Genomic DNA, 14,086 nt, shown 5'->3' with positions numbered 1-14,086 from the left:
CCACTCCCCCCTCCCTGCCCCCCGCCCACCTTAGCACCCTTCTGTGATGTTTCCCTGCCCCCTGGTGGTGAGAGGGGACCTCAGAAGAGGCACACTCCCCAGTGGTACCCTCCCTCCCTGCAGGGTGCTTGGTGCCTGGCTTCTCACCTTTTCCCCCACCTCAGCCAGGCTGAGAAGGATTTGACCTGGGTCCTGAGGCTCCGGCCTGGGCTGGGGGGGTGGGGGCGGGGAGCACAGGTGGGAGCGGGCAGGGCTGCAGGTGGCGTTGATGGAGGCGGGGCTGCAAGTGAGGTTGGTTGGGGTGGGGCTGCAGGTGGGGGCTGGAGAAGTCGCTATTTAAGGGCTGGGTGGGGGCGGGGACTGGCGTTAGGTCTGCTATTAGGCGGGCTTGTCCTTGCGGGTGTTTGGGCTCCTGCTTGCTGTGGGGCCAATGGGGCCCCCCACAGACCGCGTGAACATGGGAGGCCTCTGGCCGTGGGTGCTTGGTCTACTCTCCATGCCAGGTAAGTGGGCTGCCTCGCCCTTCTCTTCTCGAGTTTTGGCTCCAGCCACAGAGTGCGGGTAGAGGTGAGAAGGGTGTGGCCAGAGCCTGCAGGGATCCGAGCTGATCTGAATAGCTCAGAAAACGGGCTCTCCAGGGATGCTCCCAGAAACCCGTTCTGAGGGGTGCCAAGGGAAGGCCTCCTGAAGACCCTGAACGCAGAGGGCCTGCCTGGCAGGAGGTAGCAGGTGCGGCACTCCAGACGTCCCTGTTCTGCTTGCGTGCCAGGCTTGCCCAGTCTGAGTCCATTTTCCAGAGGTCTGGGCTGAGAAGGGAGGCATGGGGCAGGGTCCAGGCTAGCCCGCACTGCCTTCAGTGTGGGTGTCTGAGGTCTGTCCCCGCCTCTCTTCTGCTCCCTCCCCTACCTCATACCCACAGATACTCAGAGCCCAGTGTTGGTCCCCTTAAAGGAGCTCCTTCCTCAAGGTTGTCTAGCTATTGTCACCAGCTGGGACTGAGGGAAGGCCAGGAGGTCTTCCAGGACTACTTTCTGGAGGCCTGCTTTCCGTGAAGGGCCTGGCTCTGGCTGTCTGACCCCCTACCCCCCACTCCCATGTGCTATTGTCCTCTCTCACCAATGAGGGCGCTTCGGGCATCATGGGTATGCACCTGTCTGGGCCAGGTTTGATCCTAGGAGCGCCCTCAGCCTGCAGCTCCCCTGAAGCCTGTGGAACCAGCTTCTCAGAGGGCCTCAACCCTGAGGAGACCCAGACGTCCTGGGACAAGGACATCCCTGCGATTAACCAAGGTGAGGGCATGGCGTCGTCTTGTGGGGTAGAGGGGCTCTGAAGTGGTCCATGTGCTGTGGTGAAGACCATGCTGAACACGCAGCCGAGCAGAACGAGCTGAATAGGTGCCAGCTCACTGGGCTCTGGATGAGCAGCAGTTCCTAGTTCTATGGGTAACTTTTTAAAAAGTCTCTATTTCTGTATCTTCTCTACTGGATTGTCATTTTATAAGAAGATAGAAAAGCATAGGTTTTTAAAAAATGGCCTCATAAAAAGTACGGGTCTTTGGGGTGCTCCAGCTAGTGTTGAGCGAAGTCATTAGTGGGGGTTTGAGATGGCAGCCACCTGGGGCAGGATGGTCTGCAGGTGTGAGGGCGTGCGCTGGGGGGCAAAGCCAAAGCCGCATGAGGCCTCACGCCTCCCTGTCTGGGGATCTCCGCTGAAGAAAGAACATAGAGATAGCCCAGGGTGAAGCTGCTGGGGGGAAAAAAAAGTCTGGATTTTGGAGGTTGGAGCTGAAGTGTTTGGGGAACAGGGTGACTGCCTGGGGGGATGAGAACCTCCCAGTGACCGCATGGTCATGCTCCTCTTTCCTGGGAGCCCCAGCATGGCTGAGCGGGAGCAGGGCCGTGTGCCACCTTTCGGTGACTGGTCCGGAGGGAGCTAGAACCTAGAATCTGAGGCTTCCCCGGGATTGATTTTTTTTTTTTTTTTCAGTTGCCATAGAGGCTACTTAGCCAGGGCTGCTGGAGGCCCACTGGCTACCTGAGATGCCCTTTACTGGGAAGGACACGCCATCCCCAGCTGCCGGGAATGTTGGCTGCTAAGGTCTCACAGCTGAAGGCCCTTGGCCAGGGATGGCTGGGAAGCTACTCCCTCCCCTGCCCAGGGCGGCCCACAGTGACTCGTAGGGGCCATGGGGCAGCCCCCTGCCTCAGTGTGGGACAAGTGTGTGGTGCCGGTTGGGGTCCAGAGCTCCTGTGGGGTCAGGTTGAGGCTGCACTCCAGCAGAGCCTGGGTCTTCCCCAGTGCCCCCTCAATAAATCACTTGCAGGTGCCTCCCCAGCTCAGACTCTGCGTCTAGGGAACCCAACCTAATGTGCCTCAGGGCCAGACCCTCTTCCAGGACTCCTCGTAGGGCTGACCTCTTGGTAAGGAGGCTGGGCAGAATGGCTGCCTGCCCTGGCAGAAACCGAGGCTGTAGAGAGAAGCAGAGACAGGCTCACCGGAGCCAGAAACCTTCCTTCTATGGTGGTGCGAGTTGGAATTGGTCACTTGTCACTGCGAGGGCCCTGACTATCACACAGATGGGGGATGAGGAAGGACAGGAGAGCCCAGGGCATGTTGGAGTGTGGCCTGGGTAGCTTCCCAGCCATCCCTGGCCAAGGGCCTTCAGCTGTGAGACCTTAGCAGCCAACATTCCCGGCAGCTGGGGATGGCGTGTCCTTCCCAGTAAAGGGCATCTCAGGTAGCCAGTGGGCCTTCCGCAGCCCTGGCTAAGTAACCTCTATGGCAGCTAAAAAAAAAAAAAAAAAAAAAAATCCCGGGGAAGCCTCAGATTCTAGGTTCTAGCTCCCTCCAGACCAGTCACAGTCACCGAAAGGTGGCACATGGCCCTGCTCCCACTCAGGCGTGCTGGGGCTCACAGGAAAGAGTGTGGCCTGGGTTGGAGAGGGGGATGACATAGGAGACAGCTGAAGAAATGGCTGCTCCTGATTAGCAGAGAGGAAGGAGTTGGGCCTGGATTTGCGTGGGCTGGGGGAGCCATGGACTGTGTTCTAACAAGGGAGAGATGTGATTGGGCTGAGATCCATCATGCATGGATGGAAGAAAGGCTCAGCCTTTCTAAATGGGTCACACAGCCTCAGGGTCCAGGGAAGCTCCACCTTCAGAGTCAGGAAGGCCAGACTCTGGGGTGGCTGCTGGGCCTGTCCCTAGAGTCTGGATTCTGGGTGGAGGGAAGCCCTGGGGTCATCCACATCCCTCCCTTCTTCCCAGGGCTCATCCCAGAGGAAACCCCGGAGAGCAGCTTCCTCCTGGAGGGGGATATCCTTCGGCCAGTGAGTGTGAGCATGTACACACATGGGTGTGAATAACTTCACAGATAGCGTTAGAAGCCTTTGAGCCCAGCCTCCAGTGTCATGGGGGCGTGATACGTGAGGGATCCAAAATCTGTTGCTCATAGCTTGATAGATACCCTTTCTTGCTAAAGTCACAGTGAATGCTCTAGTAGGAATCAGCCAGACTGAATGGGAGGGAGGGTAACCTCTGCGGTGGTAACAGCAGTCAGCCTGGGAGGCCTTCCTGAAGGAGGGGGTTTGAGCCTTCAAGGTCCATCTTGGTGCTCTGCCCAGGGGAGGTGCTCTGCCCAGGGGAGGTGCTCAGAAAGTACTGGAATGAAGGAAGAGATGAGCACAGAACAGCAGAGGGGCTGGTGGGGCTGTAGGGAAGTGGTGGTGGGGAACCCCAGGGGTGGTAGCCATGGTCTGGGACCCCATCCTGGTAGGAAGGGAGGGGTGGAGTCAGAAAAGGAGAAGGCTGGGTGGGAACTGGGGTGACTTGCTGGGGAGAAGAGGATGCTCGGTGTTCCGGAGAGCAAGGCCATCTTCTTAGGGACTGGGTGGTAGAGGTGTCCTCCTGAACAGGACAGTGACCTGGTGAGAGCAAGACGGTTTTGCTGGTTGGAGGCTGCCCACCATCAGTGCAACATGAGGCTGGGCTGCAGAGCCAAAGGCTGGGGCTGGTCCCTGTGGGGCGAGGCCCCTGTTCCTGGTCACCCAGTGAGGACAGGGGGGAAGCGCGAATCCAGTAAAACCTGTGGTAGCCAGTGGGGCAGGACCGGCCAGGGTGCCATGGAGCCTATGCCTCGCAGGGTTTTGGTTGGCACAAGAGTGGAAAAAGGAGTTGCTAAGGCCAGGGAAGTTGCCTTAACATCAGCCTGAGAAGGACCCTGCCTCATCTTTCTGTGGACGTTCAGGGATGCTCGGCTGACTGCTGGGTTTCAGGAAGGACGGGGCTGTGGCTGGAGCTCAGCCTTTCTAAATGGGGCCACCCTGGGGAGCTGGCACTCCTCATCAGCCTCCTCAGGAACAAGTGTCAAGTTTTGTTCCGCTTGACGGAATAGGTTACAGTTCTGTTCTGTAGGACAAAGGGTCGTGTTGTATATCGTAACTCACCTAGCAGGCCCCCGGATGTCCCACCCCTCTGTCCCTACCCTCCTATGCCTGCGTCCTGCTTCTCCCATCTTTCGGGTTCTTGGGGCCTGAGACACGGCACCTCTGGGGGCAAGAAGCTTGGCTGACCTGGGTCCCCAGTGGTCCCTGAACTGCCCTCTCTCCTCAGAGTCCCTTCCGGCTGTTCTCAGCGAGCAGCAACAAGTGGCCTAAGAACGGGGGTTTTGTGGAGGTCCCCTTCCTGCTCTCCAGCAAGTACGGTGAGTGAGCGTGTGCACTCCGTCCTGGGAGCTGTGGGCCTCCCTGTGGCCTCAGCCTTATGCCCTGTGTAGCCTGGGCTCTGCTGGGGTTCTTCCCTGTGCCTCTACTTGCCCTCACCACCAAAGAACCCTTCCCCGAGAAGCCTTTATTCCTGAGGGCCTCGGGAGCTGGGAGGGCTAAAAGCCCGGAAGAGCTGATAGGGGTACATAGAAGGACTGTCTGCTCCATTTCAAGGCCGACTGGCCCAGAGGACAGGGACCTACCCAAGGTTGCACAGCCAGGGCCTGTCTGGGACCCAGCTTCCCCTCCCCGCAACACTCAGGCCACCCTTTCTTGACCTTTCCATTTTGGAAGAGTGCTTGGAAGCTCCGTTCCCACCCTGCATGCAGACTTGCGAGGGGTCACGAGGGCTCTGGGGTCTCTGCTGGAGGTTCAGCCGAGGTGTCGCCTCCCCCAGATAAACGCAGCCACGAGGTCCTCCTGAAGGCATTTGCCGAATTTGAGCGCCTCACGTGCATCAGGTTTGTCGCCTACCAGGGCCAGAGGGACTTCATTTCCATCATTCCCATGTCTGGGTACGTGCTCCTGGGGGTGTCCGTGTGTCCATTGGTGGGGGGGCTTCCTCCGCGTTCTTCGGAGTTCAGCCGGGACTTAACCAAGACCTCGTCTAAAACCTGTCTCGAGGCCTGGCTTCCCAGGTCCAAAGCCGCCCTGCCCACTGAGTGGTTTGCTGGGTGGGAGCTGGACCTACAGATACTCAGGGCGGAAGGTGGAGAAGGAGGGGCAGGAGGTGCTTGACTCTCCTCACAAAACCTTGCTCTGCGGAGACTTCATGGTCTGGGGAACGGGTGCGGCTTCTGGGGCCCACCTGGCCTTCGATCCAGGTTCCACAGTGTAGGAACCACCTGACACCGGGCAAGAGCCTCTGAAATGGGGATGCTGGAGGTACCCACTTCCTAGCTTGTTGGGGACTGAAGATCGTGTGTGAAAGCATTGACTCAGGGACCCCTGCATGGGGACGTTCACTCCATGAGCTGCTTCCATTATCGGTGCTCCTCTCCATCCCTCAGTCCTCCTTGTACCCCAGGCTGGGAATGGGAATTCAGTGTACCCATTTCACAGATGGCCAGGCAGTGAAGGGACTTGGGAACAGCAAGCCTGGGACTAGAATCTAGGATGGGGACTACCTGTTGGTGCTCATTCATCCCAGGACCTGGGAGAGGAAGGGGAAGGGGGCCTGGGTCTGCTCTGGATCTCTGGGCTGGTACCTACCCAGTACTCTCTCCTGGCCCTGCAGATGTTTCTCCAGTGTGGGACGCAGTGGAGGGATGCAGGTGGTGTCCCTGGCACCTGCCTGTCTCCGGAAAGGCCCAGGCATTGTCCTGCATGAGCTCATGCATGTGCTGGGCTTCTGGCATGAGCACTCACGGGCTGATCGGGACCGCTATATTCGTATCCACTGGAATGAGATCCTCCCAGGTAAGCCAAGTCGTGCACAGCACAGGCCAGGCCTGGGGGTCCTGGCGTGAGAAGCCAATGGCCAGGGCCGGAGTTGCCTGCCACTTAGAAGAGCTTATCCATCTTCCCCACCATCTGCCTGTCTACCGTGGGGAAGGTGGGGCTCCTGGTTCTCTTTGAGACCGGGAGGTGGTCCCAATACTACCGCTCTGGGCTCCCAGCCTTCCATCTGCCTGCCCGTACTCCTGCCTGAGCTAGGGCATCACTATTTGCTTTGTGTCTCCTTTTTTTTCTCATGAACACAGCCAGGTACCTGAGGATGGACCCTTGTTCATGGTGTCCTTCCTGTGCCAGACACTGCTGGGTGGGGTTGGGGCAGGGGGCTGTGTTCCAGGTGCACAGGTGGAGCCGAGACCGAAGCCCTGGAAGTAGTGGGCTGTGCATGCCAAGTGTCTGATGCAGGAGGCTGAGGACAGCCTGCAGGGGCTCAGTCCTTGTGAGCTGGGTACCAATGGGCATGTGGGACAGAGGAAGCCCGGGGAGACCACGTCCCAAAAGGTGGCAGTGGTAGAGCCGAGGCTGTTCCTCCGAGCAGGAGCTGTGTGCTGGGTGTGGGGCTGAGTGCTGGGCATCTGATCTCAGGAATGGTGGGATCCCTCGCTTGTGGCGGTGGGGGGGGGGGCACACAGCTTGAGTCAGGAGGTGAGAAGAAGAGAGGCCACTGCTTCATGAGGGATGGAAGTGGGGCACATACATGATCAGGAATTTGGTCTGGGGGAATGTGGGGGTAAGAGGAAGTGTTGGAAGCCTTCCTGTAAGCAGAGAGCTTCTGGTGGGAGCACCTCCACTGCTGTTGTGGGGTGAGCCAGGTAAAATGGGTGGGGGAGGGTACCCAAGAGACCAGCATGCACGGAGCCCCGGAGAAAGGGTGCCGTGGGGCGGGGGGGCACTTAGGTAGCACCTTATAATGAGACAAGGGATGGAGTTTGAGATCTGAGATTAGCCTAAGGAAGGGGGTGATGATAGTGACTATACCCTGAAAATAGAGACTTTAATCCTTCCAAGTGCTCATGGAATACTTGGGAAAACTTACCATATGATAGAAAAACTTCAAATTTGAAAACGTTAATTTAAATGTTTTGATCATGATATAAAATAAAAATAACAAAACCCAAAACTTCTACTTAGAAATTAAAGTTTAAAAAACAACGATAATAATCCTTTCTTTTAGCTCCAGGGTTAAAGAACTGCAGGAATTCTTAGAAAAACAAAAACAAAAACCCAACACACTGGAACTGATGGTTCTCAGCTAAAGCAATGCTCAGGGAAAATGTGTAGACTTAAATACTTCTATCAATAAAAATAGAAAAAATTAAGCATTTCAATCCAAATTAAGAAAAAGGAAAGCAGGAGGGAATTAATGAAGTTAAAGACAGGAATTAATGAATTAAAAAACCAACAGCACTCAAACTCAAGTGGTTTTCTTAAGTAATTTTTCCTATTAAGAATGAAGAAAAATGAGAATATATTTGAATTATGTATAGAACAAACTGCTAAGATATACAAACTAATGACAGTAATGAACTGGGGATGGGGAGGCAGGACCTCAGAAGGGGGATGGAGTGGGAGGCTTATTATACATCTCAACATTTTTTGACTTTTGAACCAGATGAATATATTGTCTGTTCAAAACTGTTTTAATATCTTAAGGGTTTTTAAAAGGAAGAAGAACTCTGTAGAGGCAGGTATGGCAGTGACGGGGAAAAGTGGGTGCTCTGGCCAGTGGGAAAATGCTGGACTCAAACCTGGGGGATGGGTGCGCCGGCCCAAGGCAGAAAGAACAAGGTGGCTTGCTGCTGGGGAATGGGAGTTCAACAGCAGCTGATAGGCTAGTGGGTCTCTAAAGCTGGGTTGAAGGGTAGGTACTCCATCTCTTGGGTAAGGGTGTTGAAGACACGGAGTGGTATGCGACTCCGTGGAAAAGTGTAGGTTCTACAAAGATAGTTGCATCGGGTGAGCTTGAGCAGGGCTAGAAGTGGAGGGCACTCTTTAGGAAGTCATGAGGTCCCTGTGCTTCCACATCAGCTAGTGCAGGTCTGGACCCCTCCTGGGGAGGGGAGGAGTAGGCAGAGAAGGCACCAAGGAGGTGGGGACCAAGGACTGGTGGTGGGGGGCACATCTGGCTATAGTTTTGGATCCTTCAGCTCACATAGGTTACAAGTGGCTGGAAGGCCCCTATCACCCGACCCCTCACTCCCCCACCCTCTTTCCCATCACCAAGTTTTGTGGTTGTTCCCCGCCCCGCCACCCCCAGGCTTTGAAATCAACTTCATCAAATCTCGGAGCAGCAACATGCTGGTGCCCTATGACTACTCATCAGTGATGCACTATGGGAGGTGAGGACCCCCTTTCCTTTCTCCCTTCTTCACTGCCCCTCCAGCCCCCATTGTGATCTGGACTCAGGTCCCCACTTGCTGGGTTTCAGGTTTGCCTTCAGCCGCCGTGGGCTGCCCACCATCACACCGATCTGGGCTCCCAGTGTTCACATTGGCCAGCGATGGAACCTGAGCACCTCGGACATCACACGGGTCCTCAGGCTCTATGACTGCAGCCCAAGTGGCCAAGGCCCCCGTGGGGGAGGTAAGTGACAAGGGGCAGAGTGATCTGAGGAATCTGGAGCAGGTTTCTATGTTGAGGGTGGTGTCCATGAGGGTGAAGTGGTAGGACTGAGGTTGTAGGGGTGAGCAGGGCGAAATCATCAAGGGTTTACCACAAGAGATGTAGAAAAAGCATTTGAAAATTCTCATTTATGATTAAAAACTTAGTAAACAGGAATAGAGGTCACTTTCTTAACCTTAACATGGGTATCTACCAAAAACCCAGAGCAAAAATCATGTTTAATGTAAAAGCACTAAAATCAGGACCAAAACATGTTTTTCCACTATTGTCTCATCTGTTCAATGCTGTAGTGAAGATCTTGGGCATTGCAGTACAGCAAGAGAAATAATGAAAACTCTGAGGATTGGGAAGGAGGCAAAAACTGTCACTACTCATAGATGACGATTATCTACACTGAAAGCAACAAAACCTATTAAATTATTGGAAGCAATTAGAATTTTATCTTATTCTTTAAAGATTTATTTTGGGAGGAGGGGCAGAAGGGGAGAGAATCTCAGGCGGACTTCCCCCTGAGCCTGAGGTGGGGCTCAATACCATGACCCTGAGATCATGACCTGAGCCGAAACCAAGAATGGGATGCTTAATTGACTGAGCCACCTAGGTGCCCCAGCAATAAGAATTTTAAAAGATGTATAGAAATTTCTATATTGATTATATCAGTAGTTGGAAAACGTAATTTTAAAAAACCCATTATAATTGCAATAATAAGGTCCCAAGGAATCAGTCTGACAGAAGTTCTATAAAAAGTTCTATGGAAAATTAACCTTTATTTATTTTTTTTTTAAAGATTTTATTTATTTATTTGAGAGAGAGAGAATGAGAGACAGAGAGCATGAGAGGGAGGAGGGTCAGAGGGAGAAGCAGACTCCCTGTCGAGCAGAGAGCCCGATGCGGAACTCGATCCCGGGACTCCAGGATCACGACCTGAGCCGAAGGCAGTCGCTTAACCAACTGAGCCACCCAGGCGCCCGAAAATTAACCTTTATTAAAATCATTAAAGATTCTTAAATACATAGAGAGATGTATCCTGTTCATTAATAGATCAGAATTGGCATTTTTACATTGTCTTCCTATAGATTCCATCAGTTCCCACTAAAAATCCCAAGAAGGTTTTTGGCAATCTTGACAAGGTGATTCTAAAACTTAAATAAAAATACAAGGGTTGGGACACCTGGGTGGCCCAGTTGGTTAAGCGTCTGCCTTCGGCTCAGGTCATGATCCCAGAGTCTTGGGATCAAGCCCCACATTGGTCTCCTTGCTCAGCGGGGAGTCTGCTTCTCCCTCTGCCTGCTGCTTCCCCTGCTTGTGCTCACTCACTCTTTCTGACTAATAAAATCTTTAAAAAAATTATTAAAAAGAAACAAAACACAAAAGGCAAACAATAGCCAAGATACTCTTGAAGAAAACTAAAATGGTGGGACTTGCCCTAGCAGATATCAAGATATATAGTTTAAAAATATATTTATAGAAATGTATAGAAATGTATACCATACAAAATACATACATGAAATGTATGTATATAAAATGTCTAAATGCATAGAACTAGTGCAAGGATAGACAATTGCCCATTGAAACAGAATGGAGAGTCCATAAATGAATTCTACTCAGAAGTGGAGCCTTGATAAAGGGGCATTGCTGATCATTAGGGAAAGAATAGAGTAGTCATTAAATGGCTCTAAGATAACTAGTTATCTATTAAAAATTCCCATCTCATGCACAAATACATCTCAGATATATACAAGACTTACATATAAATAGAAAATACTTTAGGAAAAAAAATAGTAAAATCCTTCATGACCTTGGAATAAGTAAGGATTTCTTTAATAAGACACAAAGCAAACCATAAAACTGGAAAGATTCACATATCCAACTACATTAATAACTATTATGTAATTATTATAGTATAACTACTAATCAAAAGGCAAAGTGAAAATACAAATTACAAATCAGAAGACAACTTTTGTAACACATAACTAATTGTACCCAAAATACATATTATATAGTTAATATATATAATATACATAATAAGAAAAAGCTGGAAGTACAAAGTAGAAAAACAGGCAAGAGACCTAACAAGCATCTCACGGGAGAAACCAAATGAGAAGTAAACACAAGACACTCAACCTCCTTCACTTGTATGTGAGTGCCCCTAACCCCAGCTCCAGATGACTGCCAATCTACATTCTGTCTCTCTAGGTTTGCCTATTCTGGAAATTTCATGTAAATGGGATCCTACAATACATGATCTTTTGTGACTGGCTTCTTTTACTTAGCATAATGTTTTCAGGGCTCATCCATATTGTATCATGTATGAGTCCTTCATTCTTGTCAAATGACACTCCATTGTATGGATATATGACATTTTGTTCCTTCATCAGTTGAAAGATATTTGGGTTATTTCTACTTTTTGGCTATTATGATTAATGCTACTATGGATGTTTGTATATAAGATTTTATGCAAATGTAGGTCTTTTCCTTTGGATATATACTTAGGAATAGATTCCTGGGTCCTATGGTAACTCCAGATTTAAATGCTATGTTTTCCAAATTGGCTGCATCATTTTCACTCCCACAAGCAGTGTGTGAAGGTTCAAATTTCTCCATGTCCTTGCCAACACTTGCTATTATCTACTCTTCAGATTATATCCATCCTAAGTGGGTATGAAGTGGTATCTCATTGTCGTTTTGATTTGCATTTCCCTAATGATATCTTTATATGCTTATTGGTCATCTATATATCCTCTTTGAGAAATGTGTTTAAATCCTTTTGCCGGTTTTTCATTTGGGTTGTCTTTCTATTGCTGAGTTGTAAGAGTTCTTTGTGTATTCTAGATACATGTCCCTTATCATACTTGTAATTTGGAAATATTTTCTCACATTCTATAGGTTGATGGTGTCCTTTAAATACAAACATTTTTAATTTCGATGGGGGTCTAACTTCTCTATCCTTTAACTGTGCTTTTGGTGTCCTATCTAAGTAGCCTTTGCCTAATCCAAGGTCATGAAGATTTAATCCTAAGTCTTCTGCATGTGACTGTCCAGTTCTAGCACCATTTCTTGGGCTATTCTTTCCTATACATAATATCCAATATTACATGCTTTTTTTTTTTTAAGTTAAAAAGAATAGATGATGTGGCAAGAGCTTTGTGGGTGGGTATTCCAGAGGTTGGACTACTATGAGGAATGGAACTGGGAGGTGGTTGGAAGGGGCTGTGGGTCAAGAGGAGGTTAATCATGATGGTAGACATTCAAGCATGTTTGGATGCTGAAATGACCCAATGGAGACAGAAAAAAGGGTGGATTTAGAGGGCAGAAGGAATAATATCTAGAACATTTGGGTAGGAGCTGCCCTTGGTGGGTAGGTCTCTGAGAATGTCCGAGATTCCTTGGACCTAATAAGGGAGACAGGAGCAGACCTAACTTTGCATGTGGATCTTGATGTGCAGATGCATGGGCTTCTGAGGGCTTTGGTCACAAAGCATGACAGGTCACTAGCCTAGATGTTGGGGAGAAGGGAATGAATGTGCGGGGAAAGGAGCGACGCTGCTGACTAGGTGGCAGAAGAACTGGCTGGAGACACCCCATAGGGCTGTGGGTGGTGCTGGGGCAGCTGGTGGCCAGGTGGAGGCGCAGCGTAGGTTGGCAACTTGGTTCTCCAGGACTGGGATTTTGTGGGCGGATGTGACAGAGGGGAAGGTGCTTGAGGAGTACTTGCAGTGAGGGCTGTGGAGCCCAAGTCGGGTGTGGAGAGTGGTCTGGAAGCGGGGAGGTGGTAGAGCAGGAAGACCTTGGGGTCCATGTGCTCGGTGGAGCTGAAGAGTTGTGATATTTAAACAAGTGAGCTTCGAAGTATAGGAGTGGGCAGCCAGGAATGGAGCCTTCTGCAGTGGTGGTTTCTGGTACTGCCCACGTCTGGGGGAGCGAGCTGTGAGGTCAATGCGACCAGGAGGGAGAAGAGCTGCTGGTTGAAGCAGATCAGCCCTGATATGGTCAGTGTCTGTTGATGGAAGATTGGGCTCATTGTGAAGCGTTCGGTGCATGGGCAGGTGTGACGGGTGAGAGGCAGCACCGAGGGGATGGAGGGGCCTGGCCAGATATAACTTGGGCTTAAGAGGAGTTTTATAAAACTCTAGGGCCATGGTCCAGGAGTGGCCGTGAAGAGCGAGGAGGCCCTGTCCTGCTGAGTGCATGTGCCTGACCGTGATGGAGGTGGTTACAAGTGCAGGAGAAATTTGCAGGAGACCTCAAATGTGGGGTGAGAGGCAGGGGGTCGCTCAGTACAGAGGGCCCCAGGAGGTGGTGGGACAGTGGGGGCTGCTGTGCTATTAGCCCTCGGCTATCCGGTGAGTTGACCGTCCGCAGCTTGGGCTCAGGGTGGAAGGTCATGGAAGATCCCTGTGGCCTGACCTGCTGGTGGTGACTGAGACCAAGAGGGGAGGGGATGGGATGGTTCTGTGGTCCTTGTTTTTCAGTGGGAGCTGAAAATTTGGGTCTTGAAGGTGTTTGAGCAGCGGCTGAGCAGGGGTGTGGCAGGCTGTCTCCAACGAGCTGTGGATAAGACTGAAAATGGCTAGGGCGCTCTACAGCGGGGCGGTGTATCTTCCCTCTGGGATTCTGGGACATAACCTCTTATCTTTCCTGCTTCAGGGTTCCAGCCCCCCAGCGATGGTAGGAGCCCTACTCCTGTCTCTAGACCATACCTGCAGCAGCTTCTGAAGGCATTGTTGGCAGAATCTGGGAGCCCTGACACCGGTGGCCCCAAGGCTGGAGCCTTGCATGTTGCTGCAGGGCCTGGAGAGAGCCCGCGTAGCTGGGAGCGCCCTGCGCCAAGGAAGTTCGCTATGGGGGCATCTGCAGGGCTGCTTCAGACCCCAGCTTCCTCCCTGAACTCCAGGCCTGGAGCAGGTGTTCCTGGTATTGCTCTACAGACGTCCTGGCTGGCCCGAGTGCCCTCTGTACCCCCAACCACGGCTCCAGAAGCAGAAGACCAGCTAGTGCCTATCCAGGATGCTTTGGGGACCCCAGATCTGCCAGGAGCACATGTACCTGAAAGTCCTTTCAGGGGGATGCCAGGAGGTCGAGCCTGTGGCTTCTGTCCCCAAGGGGGAAGGGCATCCTCAGTCTCCAAGAGCTGGGTTGTGTAACCCCTGGCCTTCCCGGACAGTACCCACTCTTCCAGCCCCAAGATGGCTCCCCTGTCTGAGGCCTAGGACTCTCCCTCTGTCCCTTCCTTCCCCATATGTTCT

General features: G+C 51.8%; 1 protein-coding gene across 1 annotated transcript; it reads left to right on the top strand.

Moving 5' to 3' along the window:
• Positions 1 to 430: 430 nt before the first annotated feature.
• Positions 431 to 14,086, top strand: ASTL (astacin like metalloendopeptidase). Its single transcript, XM_006731004.3, has 9 exons — positions 431 to 503; positions 1,164 to 1,289; positions 3,268 to 3,329; positions 4,612 to 4,702; positions 5,161 to 5,278; positions 6,001 to 6,182; positions 8,476 to 8,557; positions 8,647 to 8,801; positions 13,488 to 14,086. Exons 1-9 carry the CDS (start codon positions 431 to 433, stop codon positions 13,982 to 13,984), a joined length of 1,386 nt encoding a protein of 461 aa, XP_006731067.3. The 3' UTR covers positions 13,985 to 14,086.

Source organism: Leptonychotes weddellii, chromosome 10 (assembly GCF_054177405.1).
Source record: "Leptonychotes weddellii isolate Sample4059 chromosome 10, ASM5417740v2, whole genome shotgun sequence".
Lineage (NCBI taxonomy): Eukaryota > Metazoa > Chordata > Mammalia > Carnivora > Phocidae > Leptonychotes > Leptonychotes weddellii.
Note: the sequence above shows the minus strand (reverse complement) of the source record. Positions and strands in the feature narration are given on the sequence as shown.